General features: G+C 43.3%; 1 protein-coding gene across 1 annotated transcript in view; it reads left to right on the forward strand.

Moving 5' to 3' along the window:
* EPHA3 (EPH receptor A3) overlaps positions 1 to 17,948 on the forward strand; it is a 375,419-nt gene that overhangs the window by 234,002 nt on the left and 123,469 nt on the right. The window contains exons 4-5 of the mRNA XM_066599150.1: positions 10,407 to 10,562; positions 12,737 to 13,072. Coding sequence (XP_066455247.1) covers positions 10,407 to 10,562; positions 12,737 to 13,072 — 492 coding nt within the window. The remainder of the gene's footprint in view (positions 1 to 10,406; positions 10,563 to 12,736; positions 13,073 to 17,948) is intronic.

The raw sequence follows: 17,948 nt of genomic DNA on the forward strand, positions 1-17,948 counted from the left end.
ACAAACAGCTGGCAATATTTGTAGAATAATTTAGCGCTGTTTTAACATTTCTGCTGGCGTTCTTGTCTTTTGTAGGGTTAAACACATTGGTCTTCAGACAGAATTGTTCTGGAGAGCTGTTTCATTAACGACATCTGCATACACAATGAGCTCTTTCTTCTTCTCCATCTGTGGTGCTGGTTAAGACATCCAACTTGAGAGGGATGTTCCTTTCCTCTCTTTTCTGCTTTGTATAAAAAGCTTCGCTGTGTAAGATCAAGCTAAATGAGAACATTGATGTCTCTGCTCCCGCCGATGCCGCTGACCACCGCCGCTGACTCCGGTGCGACTGGAGACTCGTTACCTGAATGACCTTCTTTTATAGAAACCTTAGATGAGCTGCTTCTTATTCAATTCCCTCTTCATATCTGAACATAACCAGAGACCCTACTTTCATTCCAGTTCACGTTGCAAAGACTTTTCCATTATACCGCTAAATTCTTTGCCTTTTCTTTGTACTTTTCTTTTTTTTCCAATGAGTATTGCTGATTCTAAAAATGTAGGACCTCAAGAGTAGAATGGACAGCCTGGGGTTCATAAGGGCGGTCAGGAACAGCTGAAGATGAGGACTTATTGGAATTGGGGCAGCTTTTTCTAGATGGGTGAATCAAGAAATAAGATTTTGCTGTGCTGACAGGGCTATAAGTTCTGGGTTACAGGATCTGGTTTTGGGTGATGTCAAAATGCCATCCCTGGACCATGGGACACACTGGGTGGAATGTATCCAGTGCTATTCAGCTCCGGATGCCAAGGACATAACATGTTCCTTTGGTTCCAGTACTGATAGGCTGGCTGGGCCGTCTATTAGTCCAGTCAGCCTATCAGCCTTTTCGTACAGTTATTTAAACTAGCTCCTTTTTATTAAGGACTCCGGTTATACGTTTTGGTAAGTGGATACAGCGAGTTCTGTAAAAGTTACATTATCAGTTTGATACACAGGTATAGTTAGTTTCTGTGATTTAGCGCTTAGTGTGGTCGTTGCCAGTTTCGTCTCTGATTGATTTAGCGATATCTCTTCCATAGTGGATTTGCCCTTTTCAGGACGGGTGCTCCTCTTGAGGTATTAGTCTGGTTTAGTCAGCTTGGGTTAGTTTTTCCTTGAAATCCAACATATATTGATGTATTTGGTTCTTATATTATTGGTAAAACCAGATATCACTTTAATTCCGTCTTCAAGTCCGGTACTTGTCACACCCGGTTATGTGAACTAGTCGTACCAGACATGACATAAGAAAGCCAAGGCCACATTCTTTAAGCAAAACTGGAAATTTTGCAAACTCACCCTCATTTGGATGGGCAGAAGCAGCACTGGGCTCACTGAGGTCAAAAATACTCGACTCAGACAATTCCACTTCAGGGTGTCACTTAGTGTTTGGGTACACTCTGCACGCATCCCTCTGGGTATTCTCTTTTCTGGATAGGGACCAGACAGCTTTCTCCTACACTGCAGCTGTAGTGGCGTACAGCTACCTTTCTGAGAGGGACTCTCAATCTAGTTGTTATTTTACTGTTGTGTTAATAATAGTTACTAAGACTTTAGGAAATAATATATGATAGAGAGCTGTGACACCTCCTATATAACAAAGGACTAGAGCAGAAAGCAAGTAGACCAAAGAAGGGAGCAGTATGGCAACCTAGGGGTTACTCACTCCTGGGGACCGCCATCATCTCCTATAAGATGGTTAGCACCACTCTCATATAGACTCAGGACAACCGAGCTCATGAAATCTCTGGCTTCTGCCAGCTTTATTGCACACACAGCATTCAGCGACATGACACAAACCTAAGGGTTTCCAACCCTCAGTGTCCTTGCTCAGTAATCTCCTTCCGCCCAATATAAGTGAATGAAGTTGTGGTCACACATGCACACCATCGCTGCATTCACATGGAGCATTCTGTTGAAGTGTTCTTTGGATTACTGGTGATTCCAGTGGTCAGACCCCTACTGAGCAGGCATTTATCCCCTATCCTGTGGAGAGCGGATAAATGTCTTTAATGGAAAATCCCCTTTAAGTAAAGAAGTCTAATATATAATGAAAACAAAGGTTTGGTCCGGTGTTATCCGGTGTAGCAAAATGTGATTGTTCTCAGCAAGAGAAACCAAGTGATCTTGTAGATATGATTAGAGATGAGCGAGTATACTCGCTAAGGCACATTACTTGAGCGAGTATATCCCCGCCCGTCTCTAAAGATTCGGGGCCGGCGGGGAGCGGCGGGAGAGAGCGGGGAGGAATGGTGGGGAGATCTCTCTCTCCCTCTCTCCCCCCCTCTCCCCGCCGCAACTCACCTGTCACCCGCGCCAGCCCCCGAATCTTTAGAGACGAGCGGGGAGATACTCGGCTAAGGCACTACTCGCTCGAGTAATGTGCTTTAGCGAGTATACTCGCTCATCTCTAGATATGATACCTTTTAATGGCTAACAAATATACAAGATGGCTAAAAATATGCAAGCTTCCGAACCAACACAGGGTTCTTTTGTCTTGATTTGAGCCTGAAGAAGAACCCTAAGTTGGCTCGGAAGCTCGCGATAACTTCATGTGTATCATTACAGAAACCAGAGAGGTCTATTCCTAGACTCCACACAACCGGCTTCTCCCACCGTAAGCGGTGACTTCCTTGTATCCTACAGACCAATGATCTTTCTAATGCCGGAGTCACCTATTCTAACTGAAAACACTAATGTGTGAAGTTTGAGTCTTAATTCCTGCTGTGGGCACAATGGCGTCACGGAGAACAGGAAGGTGTTTCATTTTCGATCCGGAGCTGTTGAACAGGAATAAAATTGCAACAAAAGAACTAGAGAAGCCGAGAAGACGAGAGGGGGCAGGTGACACAAGATAACACATCACATCTGCACGACTCCGAAAAAAGAAAAATCACACATCCTCCTTCAACAGCTCAGATAAATGATCACAACAACCGCAGCGACATCTACGTCCCACCACTCGGGGGTTTACTGTGTTAGCATGCGGCTGCTTAGAAGGTCGTCAACTTCCACAATCCAGGAGAAGAGTTTATTTGAGCAGCAGTGATGAGGCTGAACCGATCTGACCCGAGGACTGAACTATTAGTGTTGGCAAGTACAGAAACAATGGAATGGGAAGTCACCGGACGGCCGTGGAGAATAATACTGAGTAATGCTCTGCAGAGGGCTGATAGAAGTAACATAAAGTGCATATTAAATTGGTGCTGCACCTAAGGGCCCTTTTACATGGAGTGATTTGTTCTGGTAGATGAGCACTGATTAAACTGGCGCTCGTCTACCCTGCTTTTGCACGGATTGATTGAGACTCTATAGGCCATTTTACACGGGCTGACAATCAGTCATGCATGCTCGTTTCCCAACTATTGGCCTGTGTAAGGATCCTTTTTTTACATGAAGCAGTTTGCTCCAGTATATTGATGAGTGCTGATCAACGAGATAGGCCGATGTCTATCCATCATTTATACGGGCTGATTCAGGTTTTGTTCATTCTTCACATATAGAGAATAATCAATTTTGTCCCCCCCCCCCCCACCCCTTCATTCATACAGGAAAATGTGAATTTCTTCTGCTACATGAATATACAATTAGCCAATGAACGAGTGCTCGCTCATTCAGCAGCTGATCAGGCGCTGCTTCAAAGCCCATTTACACAGGCTAGCCATCGAACATGACGGTTTGTGTGAACATCTGTTTGCCCAATGGGTGTGTGCCCGAATGTAAATCTGCCCCCAATCAGCCAACAAACGAGCAAACAAGTGTTTTTTAGCTAATCTCATCTTTTGCTCAGCCCCCAAAAATTCTTGTATGAACTGAGAATGTTCAACAAGCAAGGATGATTCTGTGAATACTTGATGATTCTGAATGATCGTTCACACAATCATTCTTCCCATGTGCAATTTGAATTGTCTCGTGTAAAGGCTGCAGAGATGAGCACCATTCTTATCAATCGCCACTTGTCTACAGAAGCAAATTGTTCCCTGTATAAGGACCACGTTGATCCAGGGATTATTCTGACTGCCATTATGGAGTCGGGAAGGAATTTTTTACCCCACATGGGCTAAATTGGTTTCTGCCTTATTGGGGTTTTTTTTGCCTTCCTCTGGATCAACAAGGGAGGGTGGAAACAGGCTGAACTAGATGGACAATGTCTCCATTCAGCCTAACATACTATGGTACTATAACCATTAAAAGGGCTGACAGTCGGATAAACCAATGCTCATGCAAAACTTTGTGCCTGTTTGTTGGTTCTTGTAAAAAGGCTCTCTCAGCAGCTGAAGACGAAGATATAGAAGTGTACAGAAGTCTATGGGACCACCTTCAGCTGTCCGGGTGTGCCGACAAATAATAGCGATAGCCAAAGAGATACAGCACTTTCTTCAGCGCTTCTGCACTTTTATTTCAGCAGTCAGTGGAGATTTCTGCACTTGGATGTCCTATTGTAATGGGTGGGTGGTGGATGCCCATGTTGCAGGTTATATGATGGATCCGCGATCATCCCTACATATAGAAAGCTACCAGATTGTAGATGTTATCTTACCATGGTTGTCATACAATAATAGCGGTTCAATGCCTACATCACATCAGTCCTCAACTACCTCCTCCAAACCAGGTGTCTTGCTGCCCCCTTACATCTTCTTATATGGCACAGCAAACAGGTTACATAATATCACACTGCATCATAATCATAAAACATAGAACTAACACAACGATTACACGGCAAGACCTTATGCTAACTATTGGTGCCTTATTAACTAGACTCACATTATGCGTCCACTACCCTGGCCAGGGATTTTATATAATATTGCCCTGAGGGCATTATCACACTCACGAATATTCCTAGCGTCATACTCCGATGTCTACAGCGTAGCGTCATCGTCTTTGACATCACCACCACAATGTCAGCCAATTCCTCGGAGGGAAACTCCTTCTTCCACGAGCTGTGAGGTCCTTCGCCCCAGGGATCCAGCTGGTCCTCCACTAGTCATCACTTTCTCAGCCCCCAGGTCATCAGGGCTTGGTCATGGTCTCTCTCTAGATCCCTTCTGTGGCCTCCACCACTTCAACAGTCCTTCCAGCTAATGGCTGCTACTGAGCCTGGGAATGCTGGTCTGCTCTCTACTGTTCACACTCCTGCATTCTCTGCTGCATTCCCTCTGCTACTGCTGCCTCTCCCCAGCTTTGTGATGCAGCACGGACCTATATACAATCCTACTGTCCCCAGAACCTTCCAGCAGCTTCTCAATGGGGAAGAGGCTTCCCCATTTACACCTCTTAAAGCTCCTCCTCTTCCTGGATGGATCTCGGGCCAGAGGTGGCAAAGCTTAGTATGGACATCAGCTGCATATCACAACGGCTGCATGCCGCTTCACTTTGTATAGGGAAGCATGGCAGCTCTAGCCCCTATGACATGTCAAAGGTTTCTTAAAAGTGCAGTTACTTTTTACGATACCCATTTCCTGGTGCAATCTATCTTTCTCTGTCTCTATTTGGGTTCAGTTGCAGTTGTCTTGCCTGATACTCTGGAAGTTATATCGCTGCAAAGATGCCATTTCCAAGTTAATTTGTCTTTCAAGACTCCTTGTCTGTACATAGCTATGCATTGTACCTGTCAGTGACTCAGGGAGTTGTATTCTTCATAATCGCAGCGTTCGCACATGCACAGCGGTGTGGTCCTTGTAGTGGGAGCTTAGTGCTTCCAAGTACTAAGATAATGGTAACTATTTATAATAAATAACAAGTTACTTCCTGCCATTCTTCCTCATCTGGCATCTATTGTCTGTGATGAAAGGACCGTAACAAAGGAAGTATGCTCAGTAAACAGATTTAGGAGGTGTTTATTGTACACAGTATCAATGGCCTTGGTTGGTGTATGACACAACTGGAAAATGAATATGCAGGCTAAGCTAGATTTTAATAAATCTGGGGGGCAGCTGAAAATAACAGCAGTGATCGCACATTATTGCATGCACGGGTTATCGCCGGGAGATGTTTTGGTCCCGCCATATTTGGCAGCAGATAATCAGATAATCATTGATATGTGTTGGTATTGGCTACCAGTATTTCTCATCTCCTCCTATTGTAGGTCATGGCCAGCGCTGTAGTCCCTATGTCATCTGCAGCAGATGGCGTGTCCCCTCTGCTCCACATCCTGGCTCTCACTATTGCTCGAGAGGTGTTTGCTAATGTCCAGTCCACTCCTTGGAGGGCCAAAGTACGCGCCCAGCTTTCCAGTCCCCAACTGACCTGGAAAAACTTAGGTCTATTTATGGTACCCTCCCCTATTGGGGGGTACCTGAGCAGCTTACCTACTGTGCAAAAGTGTTTCTGCTCTCCTGCTTTCGACCCATGCCTGTTCTACTCAGCATTCCTGGCTTCTCCTCTTGTGACTTCTTTGGCTAGTTTTTGGACCACAGTTCTTCTGTCTGTTGGCTGCCTTGACTCTTTGTTTGTTTCTCGACTTCGCAAGAAATCTCTCAGTCTTGACCTCGGCTCTATACCACAACTATGATTTTGTCGACACCCACTGGAACCATGATTTTCAAGAACCTCAGTCTATCCTGACATCGACTTTGTTCTTTGACCATGATTGTATACACCCTTATTACAGTGTTTGCAACCAAGTTGTATCAGCTGCCACTTAATCAGGACTATTTCTGGGGTAGTGATCTGGGGTTTCCTGTAGTGAGGACCAAACCCCAATTGGTGGGGTTGAAGAGCCAAAACCAGGGATCTCCAGGTACAGCCCTCTGATCTAGCCCAATGTCAAATCAGTTTAGAGGCACCATGGATCCGCATCCACTACTTGACAATATGGTTAATTATTTTGTAAATCAAGCTTTATGTTCTTCTTCAGCCAAGGTGTGTGGATTGTGCGAGGCTTGTAGGTTCAGAATTTGTGCTGAGAATTACACTATAAACCATAAGAAATAATTCTAGATAAAATCTGGATATTTCTTGAATTGTGTGATTTTCTATCACCGTTAGACTGCTGCTCATTTCATACACAGCTGTAGCAAGACTTTCCTCACCAGGGCAGAGATTCAGGTCAATAACTGTATCTTCTTTCTCTGGCCAAGCCACAATGGCATATTCACACCTTTCTTGTATGGCGCAGAGTGTTAAGGCAGCAGAAATGCAGGAATGGTGAGCAAAGCTCTCACTCACGACCTGAAGGTTGCAAGTTCAATCCCTGCTTGGAACAGGTAGCCGGCTCAAGGTTGACTCATCCTTTCATCCTTCTGAGATCGGTAAAATGAGTACCCAGCCTGGTGGGGGGTAATAGAGAAATTACCTGGAAGCGCTGTGGAATAAGTTGGCACTATACAAATAGGATTTATTTATTTATTTTATTTCCTCACATGCCCCACCAGCCCCCCTAGCTATACCCTTGATTTCAGTCAATGACTAAGCTTGTACAAGTCTATGGTCCCACAATGCAGCATTAGCGGCACGATTGTGAGGTCTTTCACCAGCAAGTTGAACAGGGTCTCAGCCGAAAGCGGTTAGTTAATATATAGGCCTCCCATGTCCTGCCTCACTACTCCGAGCGACACTCTTACAGTCATGCCCCCCTCGCCCCCTATTAGTGTCATATTGTTAGATATCTTTTCTTTGTATTGTCATGGAGGACCTATGGTAAAGGTGGTGGGTGTAAGAGTTTTATTTTGACTTTCATTACAGATGGTGGGTTAACTTAGTCGGGGGAGGGGTGATTCATAGCTGGTACAGTCCTCTCAGATTTATTGAGTCTTAGACTTTTTCTGACATTTACTGGGTGGTTTCAAGAGGAGTCGGTAGATACGTTCTGTGGTTGATCATGGGGGTCCTGAACCTGTGGCAAGTGTGGTTGGAAGTAATTAAAGAAAGTGGGCAGATTGATGGCTCCAAGGACCCCCTCTGTCTTGTGCTTTCTGGGTGTTTGGATGGAGTTAATGGGATCATATTTAAAATATTATTTGTTTCATTACATTTGCTGTGGCCACATTTATCCAACCCTTTTTTGAGTTTGTGTGATTTTTTATTAGGTCTGGGGATTTGGTAAAAGAGGATGGGGGGGGGGGGGTGGACGCTGTTGGTGTTCCTTGGAAGAAGAACGCAACTCTCCAGTGTGCCTATGTCAAGTTCTTCCTGGGCTCAGCTTTCTTTTCGAGTTCTGTTTTTTTTTTACTGGTGGGTGTTCTTGTTCTTCTTACTCCTGCATATGAAGGGTTAAGGTTAATCGGTAGTAAACATTTATATATTTTTCTTTTACCGTAACGTGTGTGAAGTAAGCAAAAAATTTCTCCCCAGACAGTTTTACAGCTCTGAATGTGCTGTGTGCTTAGGAAATTGTGCCCATAGGACCAGCTTTAAGATTGTTTCTATACGGGACGTCACGGCTGCAAACAGTTCATTTCCACCATCACAGCTTTCTGTATGCATCATGGAAAGAGCCAAAGTCTTGATGACAGAGCCACCTCTTTCCCAGGAGAGGAAGCAGACAATGGTGCACTTATTCTTCTGTATGGCGCAGCGCTCCGCCATGTTTCCTATGGTGGACCTGTAAATAGCACTGGGACGTGCAGTAATCTGGATGTTATGGAAGTGTTGGCTGTGCTTTAGCACTGACGGAATATGTCACACCTGGTTTTAAAAGTGTGAAGGTGGTTTGCTTTCCATATTTAGCTGTAGAGACCCTGAGAGCGAGTCATGGCGGCCCGTCACCGCATCTCATTATAGAGTTTTACATAATTTTTCTCAGCTATCAATGTGAAAAAACAGTTGTTCCTAATTTCTTTTGAAGTCTTTGCCTGGGAGAGACAGTAGTATAACTACCTTGTGCCTTGTTATTGTGCTTAGTTTTGCCATCATGTGTGACCTGTGACATGAAACTGTCTTCCAGAACCTCATCTTTTTAGCAAAGTTTGGCTTTTCCTTACCCATTTTTAAGCCTCCTACACAGCTGTTTCTGTTTCAGTTAATGACTGTATTTAACCTACATATGAAAATGATGATCATTATCACCTGTTTGGTATATTTTGGTAATCATACACCCGACTATAGGGAGGAGGTGGAGGTGAGCTGTGACCCCCCCCCCCCCCCCCCCCCACCTACAGACATCTAGGAGAGAATGCTGTGTAATTTGTGCAGGGAAGAGAGGAAATGAGCTGTGACTCTCACTTATTGATTTCTATGGAGGAGGTATGTGGGAATGCTCTGTGACTTGTGCAGGGTGGAGGTGGAGGTGAGCTGTGACCACCAGCTGTTGCTGTCACCTATTGAATTATGACGGGGGAGTGTTGTGGCAATGCTCTGCGCAGAGGTCGCTGTGCAAGGAAGGGCTGAAGGTGAGCTGTGTTCATCACTCATTGACTTCTATGGAAGAATATTGTGGTCATGCCCTGTGACCTGTGCAGGGAGTGGGAGGAGGTTTGCTGTGACTATCTCCTATTGTGAATGGCAGGTCCTGTGTTATCTTTGTATAAGTCTTGCCTATTATTGTAATTCTGCCTGTGATGATAACAAGATGTTGGCTGAGAAATTTTCTCTTCAGAACAGAACATATCAGACTAATATTAGGCCTAGTGGTCAGTGTGAGAACTGCAGGAGTTTAGGATTTTTTTCTGAAATATAGGAATGTAAAAAAATGAACAAAGGAAAAATCACCAAAAATTCTTAAACCTTTTTAAACAGATTGTCCCACGAAAATAATTTATAATTATAATTTATCGCAAAGGCGATAAGTATCTGTTCAGTGGGGATCTGTCTGCTGAGCCCCCAGATGACCATGAGATTCACTCAAGTGGGCCCAAATGCATGAAGTGGTGGTCACGAATATACATTGACAGTCCACTGATTTCTATGGGACTGCTGGAGATAGAAAAGCAAAAGCGCTCAAATCATTCCCTTTACTCTCTTACACATCTCCATAACAGAAACCAAATACGTATGTTGCCTACCACTAGGACCAGTTTTAGGGTTGGCACTTGCATGCCCCCCTTTTCTATGGTCCCACAGGAACAGCATGCTCAGGAACAAACTAAATTCACCAAGTGATATTTATCAATCTATTGTGGTATTATACTGGAACTGAATTGTAGTACTGCACACTATATGGCGGTATTATATGAACTCCATAAGGGGAGCATTATTTGCCTTCTATATATTTTTTGGGTACTGTATGGCAGTAATACGCAAACTCTTTAAGGGAATATTATTTGGTTTCTATATATTATTTGGGGACTATATGGCAGTATTATGTCTGATCTTCAAGAAAGTATTATTTGGATTCTCTATATAATGTGGCTGCTTATGTCACTATTATCTTAGCACTATATGGCGGTATGGAGAAATTATGTGAAAGTGAAACAAATTAAATCTCACATTTTCAATTCCATTTCAGCGTGCCGACCAGGATTTTACAAATCAGTCACTGGGAACCTTAAATGTGGCAAATGTCCTCCCTACAGCTCAACTCAGGAAGAAGGCGCCATGCAATGTATGTGCGAGAAGAATTACTACCGGGCAGATAAGGACCCTCCCTCTATGGCGTGTACAAGTACGTGTTCTCAGTATCTGTATCAAGTGTCTCCGTGCTATCAGTATATACTGTAGGATATAAATACACACGGATGTAGCAAAGCTTAACTTGACACTTACCACGCAAAGTAAAACTTTTGTGCCAAAATTTATGAGCTTTTTCAATAATTTTTCAATGGCTTTTGATGTGTTATGTTAAAGGCGATGTACTAGGATCACAAGTTATCTCCTTAGGATAGAGGATAACTTGTTGATCGGTGGGGGTCTTACCAGTAATACCCCAATGATCTTAAGAATGGGGGTCCTGTGAGGATCCAGATGTAATACTTTTAATGGATTAAGGTAACTTTCTGCACTGGTTTACTTGCCATTTAAATAGATTTTCAAAGCCCTTTGCCGTGTTATGATAAGAAAATAATTGCTTTTCAATGGCTTAAGATAAAATAACTTTATGCAGAAAGTTATCACAGTCAAGGTAATCTTTGCTACCTCTGTATGTGGGTTCCAGTAGCCAGATTGCCCTCTTTCCAATGTAACATTCTAACGACAACTTTTATTAATATGTCATAAAAGTGGGGTATATTTTGGCCGTCTGCACCTTTGGCTGACCCCACCAACATGTCCTGCATTGGATACACCTGAACACATGGACCTACCTAGAGAATAAAGGAGTGTGAAGGTTGTTCATTGTATCCCTGTGGGGCCAAGATACTTGTGTTTAGACCTGGTGAAGGAAGAACTAATTATTTACCCTCAGGGCTTAGTCACACGGGCGCCAATGCGCTCATCTCTAATTATAACTATTGGTCTAAATATTTTTGAAGGGATTGTCTAGATTTTGAAAAATATGTTTGATTTTTTTTCTAGAAACAGCACCACCAAAGGCGTATATACCATAGACGCAGACCATGTGGCTTCTATGGGGCCCATGGAGTGAGGGGGCCCGGCAATATTTGGTCCCAACCCCTTATCTACTCCTTGGCTGCAATCAGCGCAGGATGCTGGACTTCATTTCCAGAGGAACTGAATTGCTCGAAAACAAGGGGGTGGGAAATGTCTTAAGGGCCATGGAAAAGGAGTGGAAGAGAAAACAGACACCATACCCTTCTGCCCTTGGTGCCAAATCCAGCGCCTTAATTAGGGGCCCACTTTGGTCTTTACTACGGGGCCTCATCTTTTCTGTGTTTTCCACAAACTGCTACATTTGTCAACCGGTTATATAGTACCGGGCGTAGGTTAACCCTGTTTATGTCCTAAAGCTGAGCTGTAATACCAGACACACCCAGGGGTCAGGTGTGGCACTGTTTATGGAAGAAAGCAGACATGTTTTCCTAAGCCTGGACAACCCCTTTAATATAATAAATAAGTAAGCTGCATATTAAAGGTCCAACGGAAAAGGTTACTTAGTGTATATTGCATGGTCCTTTCATGTAGAGTCATACAGATGCCTGCATTGCTCCAGGCAAAGAAAACATTTGTGTTAATTTAAATGGGTAAAATAATACAGAAAATAACAAAAAAAAAATAAAAAAATATATATATATATATATATATATATATATATATATATATATATATATATATATGGAATACATTACAGCTAACTGTTAAAGTAGGACATCCAAATGCTGACCTTTCGGACAATGGATTTAATTGTTTTTTTATGTTGTAGCCATGTACACAAATAAGAGATGGACAGTTCCTCTGAAGTTCCACCTATTGGTAGGTGGCTTCATTATAAATCAATGTCCAACCTTCTAACAGGCTTTGCAGCACAACTAAGGATATAAACCAGACCAGAGTCTTCTCCATAAGGAAAGATATCATCTGCAGAGAGCTGTGTCAGGACTCTGAAGACTCCGATTTTGGTTTATATCCTTAGTCATGATGCAAGCCCTATTAGAAGGTTGGACATTGACTTATCGAGAAGCTACCTTCCATTGGGTGCACTACAGAGGCATTATACCATCTCCCATTTGAATACTAAATTTCTCCAAGGGGCATTGCCTGTAGGTTTCCTTACACCTACCTATCACTCTTCACAAGGAGAAACAGTACCCCTATCGACCCTTGTCCATTTATTTGTCGGTTATGTCCATAGAGGAAGATGTATGTAAGTTAACCTTGTTTCCTATGTACAAAATTCTATAACCAGTTCCAACGCTTACAGTTCTGCCTTGTCTACTTTCATAGGACCGCCGTCTGCACCAAGGAACCTTATTTCCAATATCAATGAAACCTCTGTCATCTTGGACTGGAGCTGGCCGCTGGACACTGGTGGACGGAAAGATCTCACTTTCAATGTAGTCTGCAAGAAATGTGCTGGATACTCAAAGTTTTGTGAAGCTTGCAAAGGAAATTTGAGGTTTATTCCCCGGCAGATTGGTTTAACCAACACTACTGTGAGCATCATGGATTTACTTGCACATACCAACTATACCTTTGAAATTGAGTCGTTGAACGGGGTCTCTGACCAGAGCATACCGGCGAGGCACATTGCAGCGGTCAGCATCACCACCAACCAGGCAGGTCAGTGTTTCCTCCTTACGTTATGTAAAATGAGGTGCATATGACTCACATGGTAAGAATATGGAAGTTGTGTCTTCTACTTGACTAGGACCTGCACTCTCACATAGACTTGTCTGATGGAAGCGGAGAGACAACCCCTATGGTCACACCAAGGGGTCATGAATTTGTAGCTTTCCCTAAGATCTAGAAGAGGACAATTCATGGTGGAATGTTTCCCCATACTCTCTGTTGCCAAAAGTTCATAAAGATATAAAGGCTGAGACATTTTACATGTGGTTTCAACTAGGAAAATCATAGCTGGGAGATTTCGTTATAGACCCCCATATATTAGTGCATTGGACCTCCTTTGGTATTCAGAACCGCAGCAATTTATTGTGGCATAGATTCCACTAGGCGATGGAATCATTCTGCAGGAATATCGGCCCCTGCGGACAGGAAGCTTCTTGTCATTCTTGCAGACTAGATGGAGGTGCTGAGATGTTCTGATCAGCTGACAGGAAGGGGTCATCGATTCATGCTGCCCAATCCTGAGCCTCCTATCAGTATGGAACAGATGTAGCTAAGTTTAACATGACTGTGATAACTTTCTGCAACAAGTTGTCTTATCTGAAGCTAGTAAAAAGCTATTGTTATCCTAGCAAAATAAAAGTCACGGAAAAGCTATTGAAAGGGCAAATAAACTGTTAAGAGCCATGTTAAACTTAGCTAAATCCGTGCAACAGAAATCTGGATTCTTCTGACAAGGTGATGTTTTCTGCTGTTCAGTGATACAAATTTTGTGCTCTTTTTCCCGCTGGAGTTTTGTTTTTCTGTTTCTCTTAGACACAATAGTGCTGGAACCGGTTTTCTGCTATTATAGCCCATCTGTGTTAAGAAATCTCAAGTTGTGTGTTTTGACATTTTAATTGGAGCACTATTCAGCTCACTGTACACACCTGTTGATCAAAACGACTCTTGACATCCTCCTCTGACCCCCTTTTAAGCCACAAGTTGTTTCCTTACACAAGACATAGGCCAAATCCTACCTAGTCTAGCACCGATAACCAGGACTTCTGGAAGTCGCTCCGATCGCTGGATTTTCCCATCTAATGTGAATTCACACTAAAAACTGATCCACGGAAAACCTGTCATGTGATTTTATGCCGCATTCCAGGGTCACGGGAGAATTACCATAGAAGGAAGCTCCAATGACAAACATCTATCTTTTATCTATCTATTCTTTCTTATTTCTTATTTATTTATTTTTTATGGGCAAATTGGACCACTATAATGAATGATTATAAGTAGAGATGAGCGAGTATACTCGCTAAGGCACATTACTCGGGTGAGTAGTGCCTTAGCCGAGTATCTCCCCGCTCGTCTCTAAAGATTCGGGGGCCGGCGCGGGTGACAGGTGAGTTACGGCGGAGAGAGCGAGAGAGAGATCTCCCCTCTGTTCCTCCCCGCTCTCCCCGCCCCCGCCGCCCCCCGAATCTTTAGACATGAGCGAGGAGATACTCGGCTAAGGCACTACTCGCTCGACTAATGTGCCTTAGCGAGTATACTCGCTCATCTCTAATTATAAGTAGTATAAAGCAGTAGCTCAATGTACTGATACGTAGTATTGAGCCACCAGAACCAGTAAAACCCTGCTTCGGGTCAAATTTTGCTAAAACTTTGGTTCAGCACAAACCCGAAACAAACCCCGTTTCAATAAACAAAAACTGCCCAATCTCAAAATAATAAAATGGAAATCTAGCAGCGTCTCCAACCTTTAAGCCTGGCGACGCTGCTAGGTTTCCATTGTATTATTTTGGTTCTCTTACCCACAACCCTTTTTCTGGGTACTGAGTGTGGATAGCGCTAGACCCGGGCAGTTTTTGTTTATTGAAACGGGGTTTGTTTCCAGCCCAAAGCCGCTTGGGGAAAGCTAGTAATTTTGAGGCTGGGGAAAACTATTGGACCAATGCTAACCTGATTCTAGCAATGGGCTTGCTATCTGTGCGCTATAGTGGAACCTTATCCTAGCACTAATCTGCATTGTCCTTATTGTTCAAATACTATGGGACCCCTCTTTTGGTTCCTAGTTTTATCCATAAGACTCCTGATGAGTCGCTTTTGCGACAGAAACGCGTTGAGCCAAGCCTATTAACATCAAGCAAACTAACATCCAGTTTTGCTTAATATACCATGCAGGTCTTTTTTACAACTTGGAATTAGTATTGAGTTGACCTAACTGGTTTCTAATTTTTGGAACAGAGTAAAAGATCACCTCTTAATTTACCTCTGTTTTGATCATCTACATAAATATATAAAACCAGGGTCCACACAAATTCGGTCCGCACAGTTTGGCTAAGTGGACAAGCCTAGTTGTTTTGGACATGGATACGCACCTTTCTGATTTTTTTTCATTCCACCGGTGGGACTGGACACGCCGTTATTGCATTTCCGGATGGCCTTGTTCCTACTGATGAAATAGTCATCGTGGCCCTTATGTTGAACACAGAGCGAAACAAAAGCACAGAGTATCCATAACCTTTGGGACTGAGTATTTGCTCCCCCTCATCATAGGGTTATCTGTGGGCCACGAGACTGGGAGACTATGGTGCTTATCGCAATACTTTGGCATTTACAATTTTTTATCTCCATGAGGTCATTTTTAAGTAAAGTTATCACTAAAAGTTCTGTTTTAATAAGGAGTCAAGTCAGTAGAGAGGTCTTTGAACTTGTTGATTCCCCTGCAGCTGTGATACCCATGAAAGTTCACTCATCACTACTGATATGAATCAATTATCCGCAAATATCACGACCTGTTAAATGATGATCATTACAATCCCACTGACCAGTACAGGATCCTGCAGGCCAAAAAAAATACAATTCAGAAACAACAATTAGCAAAAAAGTTCCTTTTTTCCTGGTTGTCCAGGAATTTATGGACAGCCGGGAACCCTGGAACACAACGATGAAATCAACAAGTATCCCTGACGATATAGAGAAGGGGGATTGGAGGAGTCGGAGCTAGAAGCCCTTCCTTTATAGTCAGTTGGGTGTTCGAGAAACAGCCGTGCATGATGTATAGAGTTGGAGTATTCCTTTAAATGACAAGCGACTCGAGTCCTCATACCTACAAGTCTTCTTTTTGGAGGAAGCGCCCTTTAATTCTGTAGCTCGTACCCCTATTTTAGAGCAGTTCAGACTTGATACAAAAGTTTTCCAGTAGAGAGGACCTGATAAGTAAGGGTAACGTCCCGTTACTGTAAGGCATTCAGCACTGACCATACAGGACGCCGATTTATTATTAACGAGAGCGTCCTAATGTCTTGTCTTCCCGGCCACCACAAAACATTTAATGAGTCCACAATTACTACTATTAGTTAAATCATCTCTCAGCGAGTCGTTCAGAATCCATCACGGGGTAATGCAGTAGAGGGAAGTATTTAAGGCTGCACGGGTCAATGTTAAGAGCGTTCCCACCATCTACTACACACATTTAGGAAGCTGCGCAAGGAAATTAGAGCCAGATATTAGCTTCAATGTAGGAAACCCGACTCTACCTGCACATCCTGAATATGGCTATTTATATGCTGCCTTCTTCACAGGAAATGGACTGATACATTTCCAGGAGAACCTGAATATCACTCGTAACATTAACTGATCTGAAATTCTGCACTTAGTGAAGTTTAATTGCCAGGGATCAATCAAAACGATTTATATAATAAGACAGCGGTTTATTAAATGGATGCTCCACACCAACGACTGGAGGCTCCTCATGACTCTACTGTGATGTATTATATGGCTATACTACAAACAGTTTTTATTCTTTTGATGCTTTGTTGCATTTCTATAATCATTCAGTTAGAATAGATACGGTTGCCCTTCAGTATTACGAAGACCCATCATCTCAGGGTCAGGAGTCAATAAAGTGATTTGTAGAACCCATTTGGTTTCATTGGAAAGATGATGTTGAATCTTTAAAGGGATTCCCCCATCAGGTTCATGCAGCCCGAACCATGGGTAGCATGAACCCGGACAGGTATGACCAATGCCCCCATAAGGTGTGTGAGAAATAACATAGTTTGACTTTGAAAGGAGGTCTGAGTCATGGAGGCGTGCCGCACCGGTCTCTCTTTTCCCGCCCTCTTCCCACTTTTGTGTATAGGGAGAGCAGTGTCCGTATTCATGCTGTGGGCGGGGAGAAGCCAGCATGGCCCACCTCTGTGACTCAGAGCTCCTTTCTGAGTCAAACTTAAAACTATGTTATTACTTAAAAGCAGCATTTCTGAATAAAAGGGATACTGGGTATACCTGTCCCGGGTTCAAGCTGTTTGTCATTCGGGTAGCATGAACTTGATTACAGAATCCCTTTAAATGTCGTATGTAATTTTATAACATCTAGTGTTTATTGGGTTGCAATCAGATGTTAGGCTGATACACTGAATGGCCCCTTTATTAGATGCACCATTATTTCACGACTGGAGCTTTCCTATGTGGAAATTAGCCGGGACACATAAAATCACGTGACCAGTTTTCCGTGGATCAGTTTCAGTGTGAATCCACGTTAGATGGGAAAATCCAGTGGTCTGATTGACTTCCAACAAGGCCGGGTCATCGATGCTAGAGTAGCCGGGGTTTCACTGCCAATCTTGTGGGGTATTTTTGTGCAGTGGTGGGCAGAATATATCAAGAATGGTGTGATTGAGGAAAAACATCCAGCAAAAGAGGATCGCATGGATGGAAACAACTTGTCACCAAAAGGAGTCAGAGGGGGATATAAGGAATCATCATGACCAATAGGCTATAACGGCAGAAGACCAGTTCCAGTGCAATTGTGTCTAAGAGAAAGAGAAGGATGAGACTACAGCGGGCAAAAGAGCGCAAAACTTGTATCACTGAGCAG

This window comes from Eleutherodactylus coqui, chromosome 4 (genome assembly GCF_035609145.1).
Source record: "Eleutherodactylus coqui strain aEleCoq1 chromosome 4, aEleCoq1.hap1, whole genome shotgun sequence".
In the NCBI taxonomy this organism is placed as follows: Eukaryota; Metazoa; Chordata; class Amphibia; order Anura; family Eleutherodactylidae; genus Eleutherodactylus; species Eleutherodactylus coqui.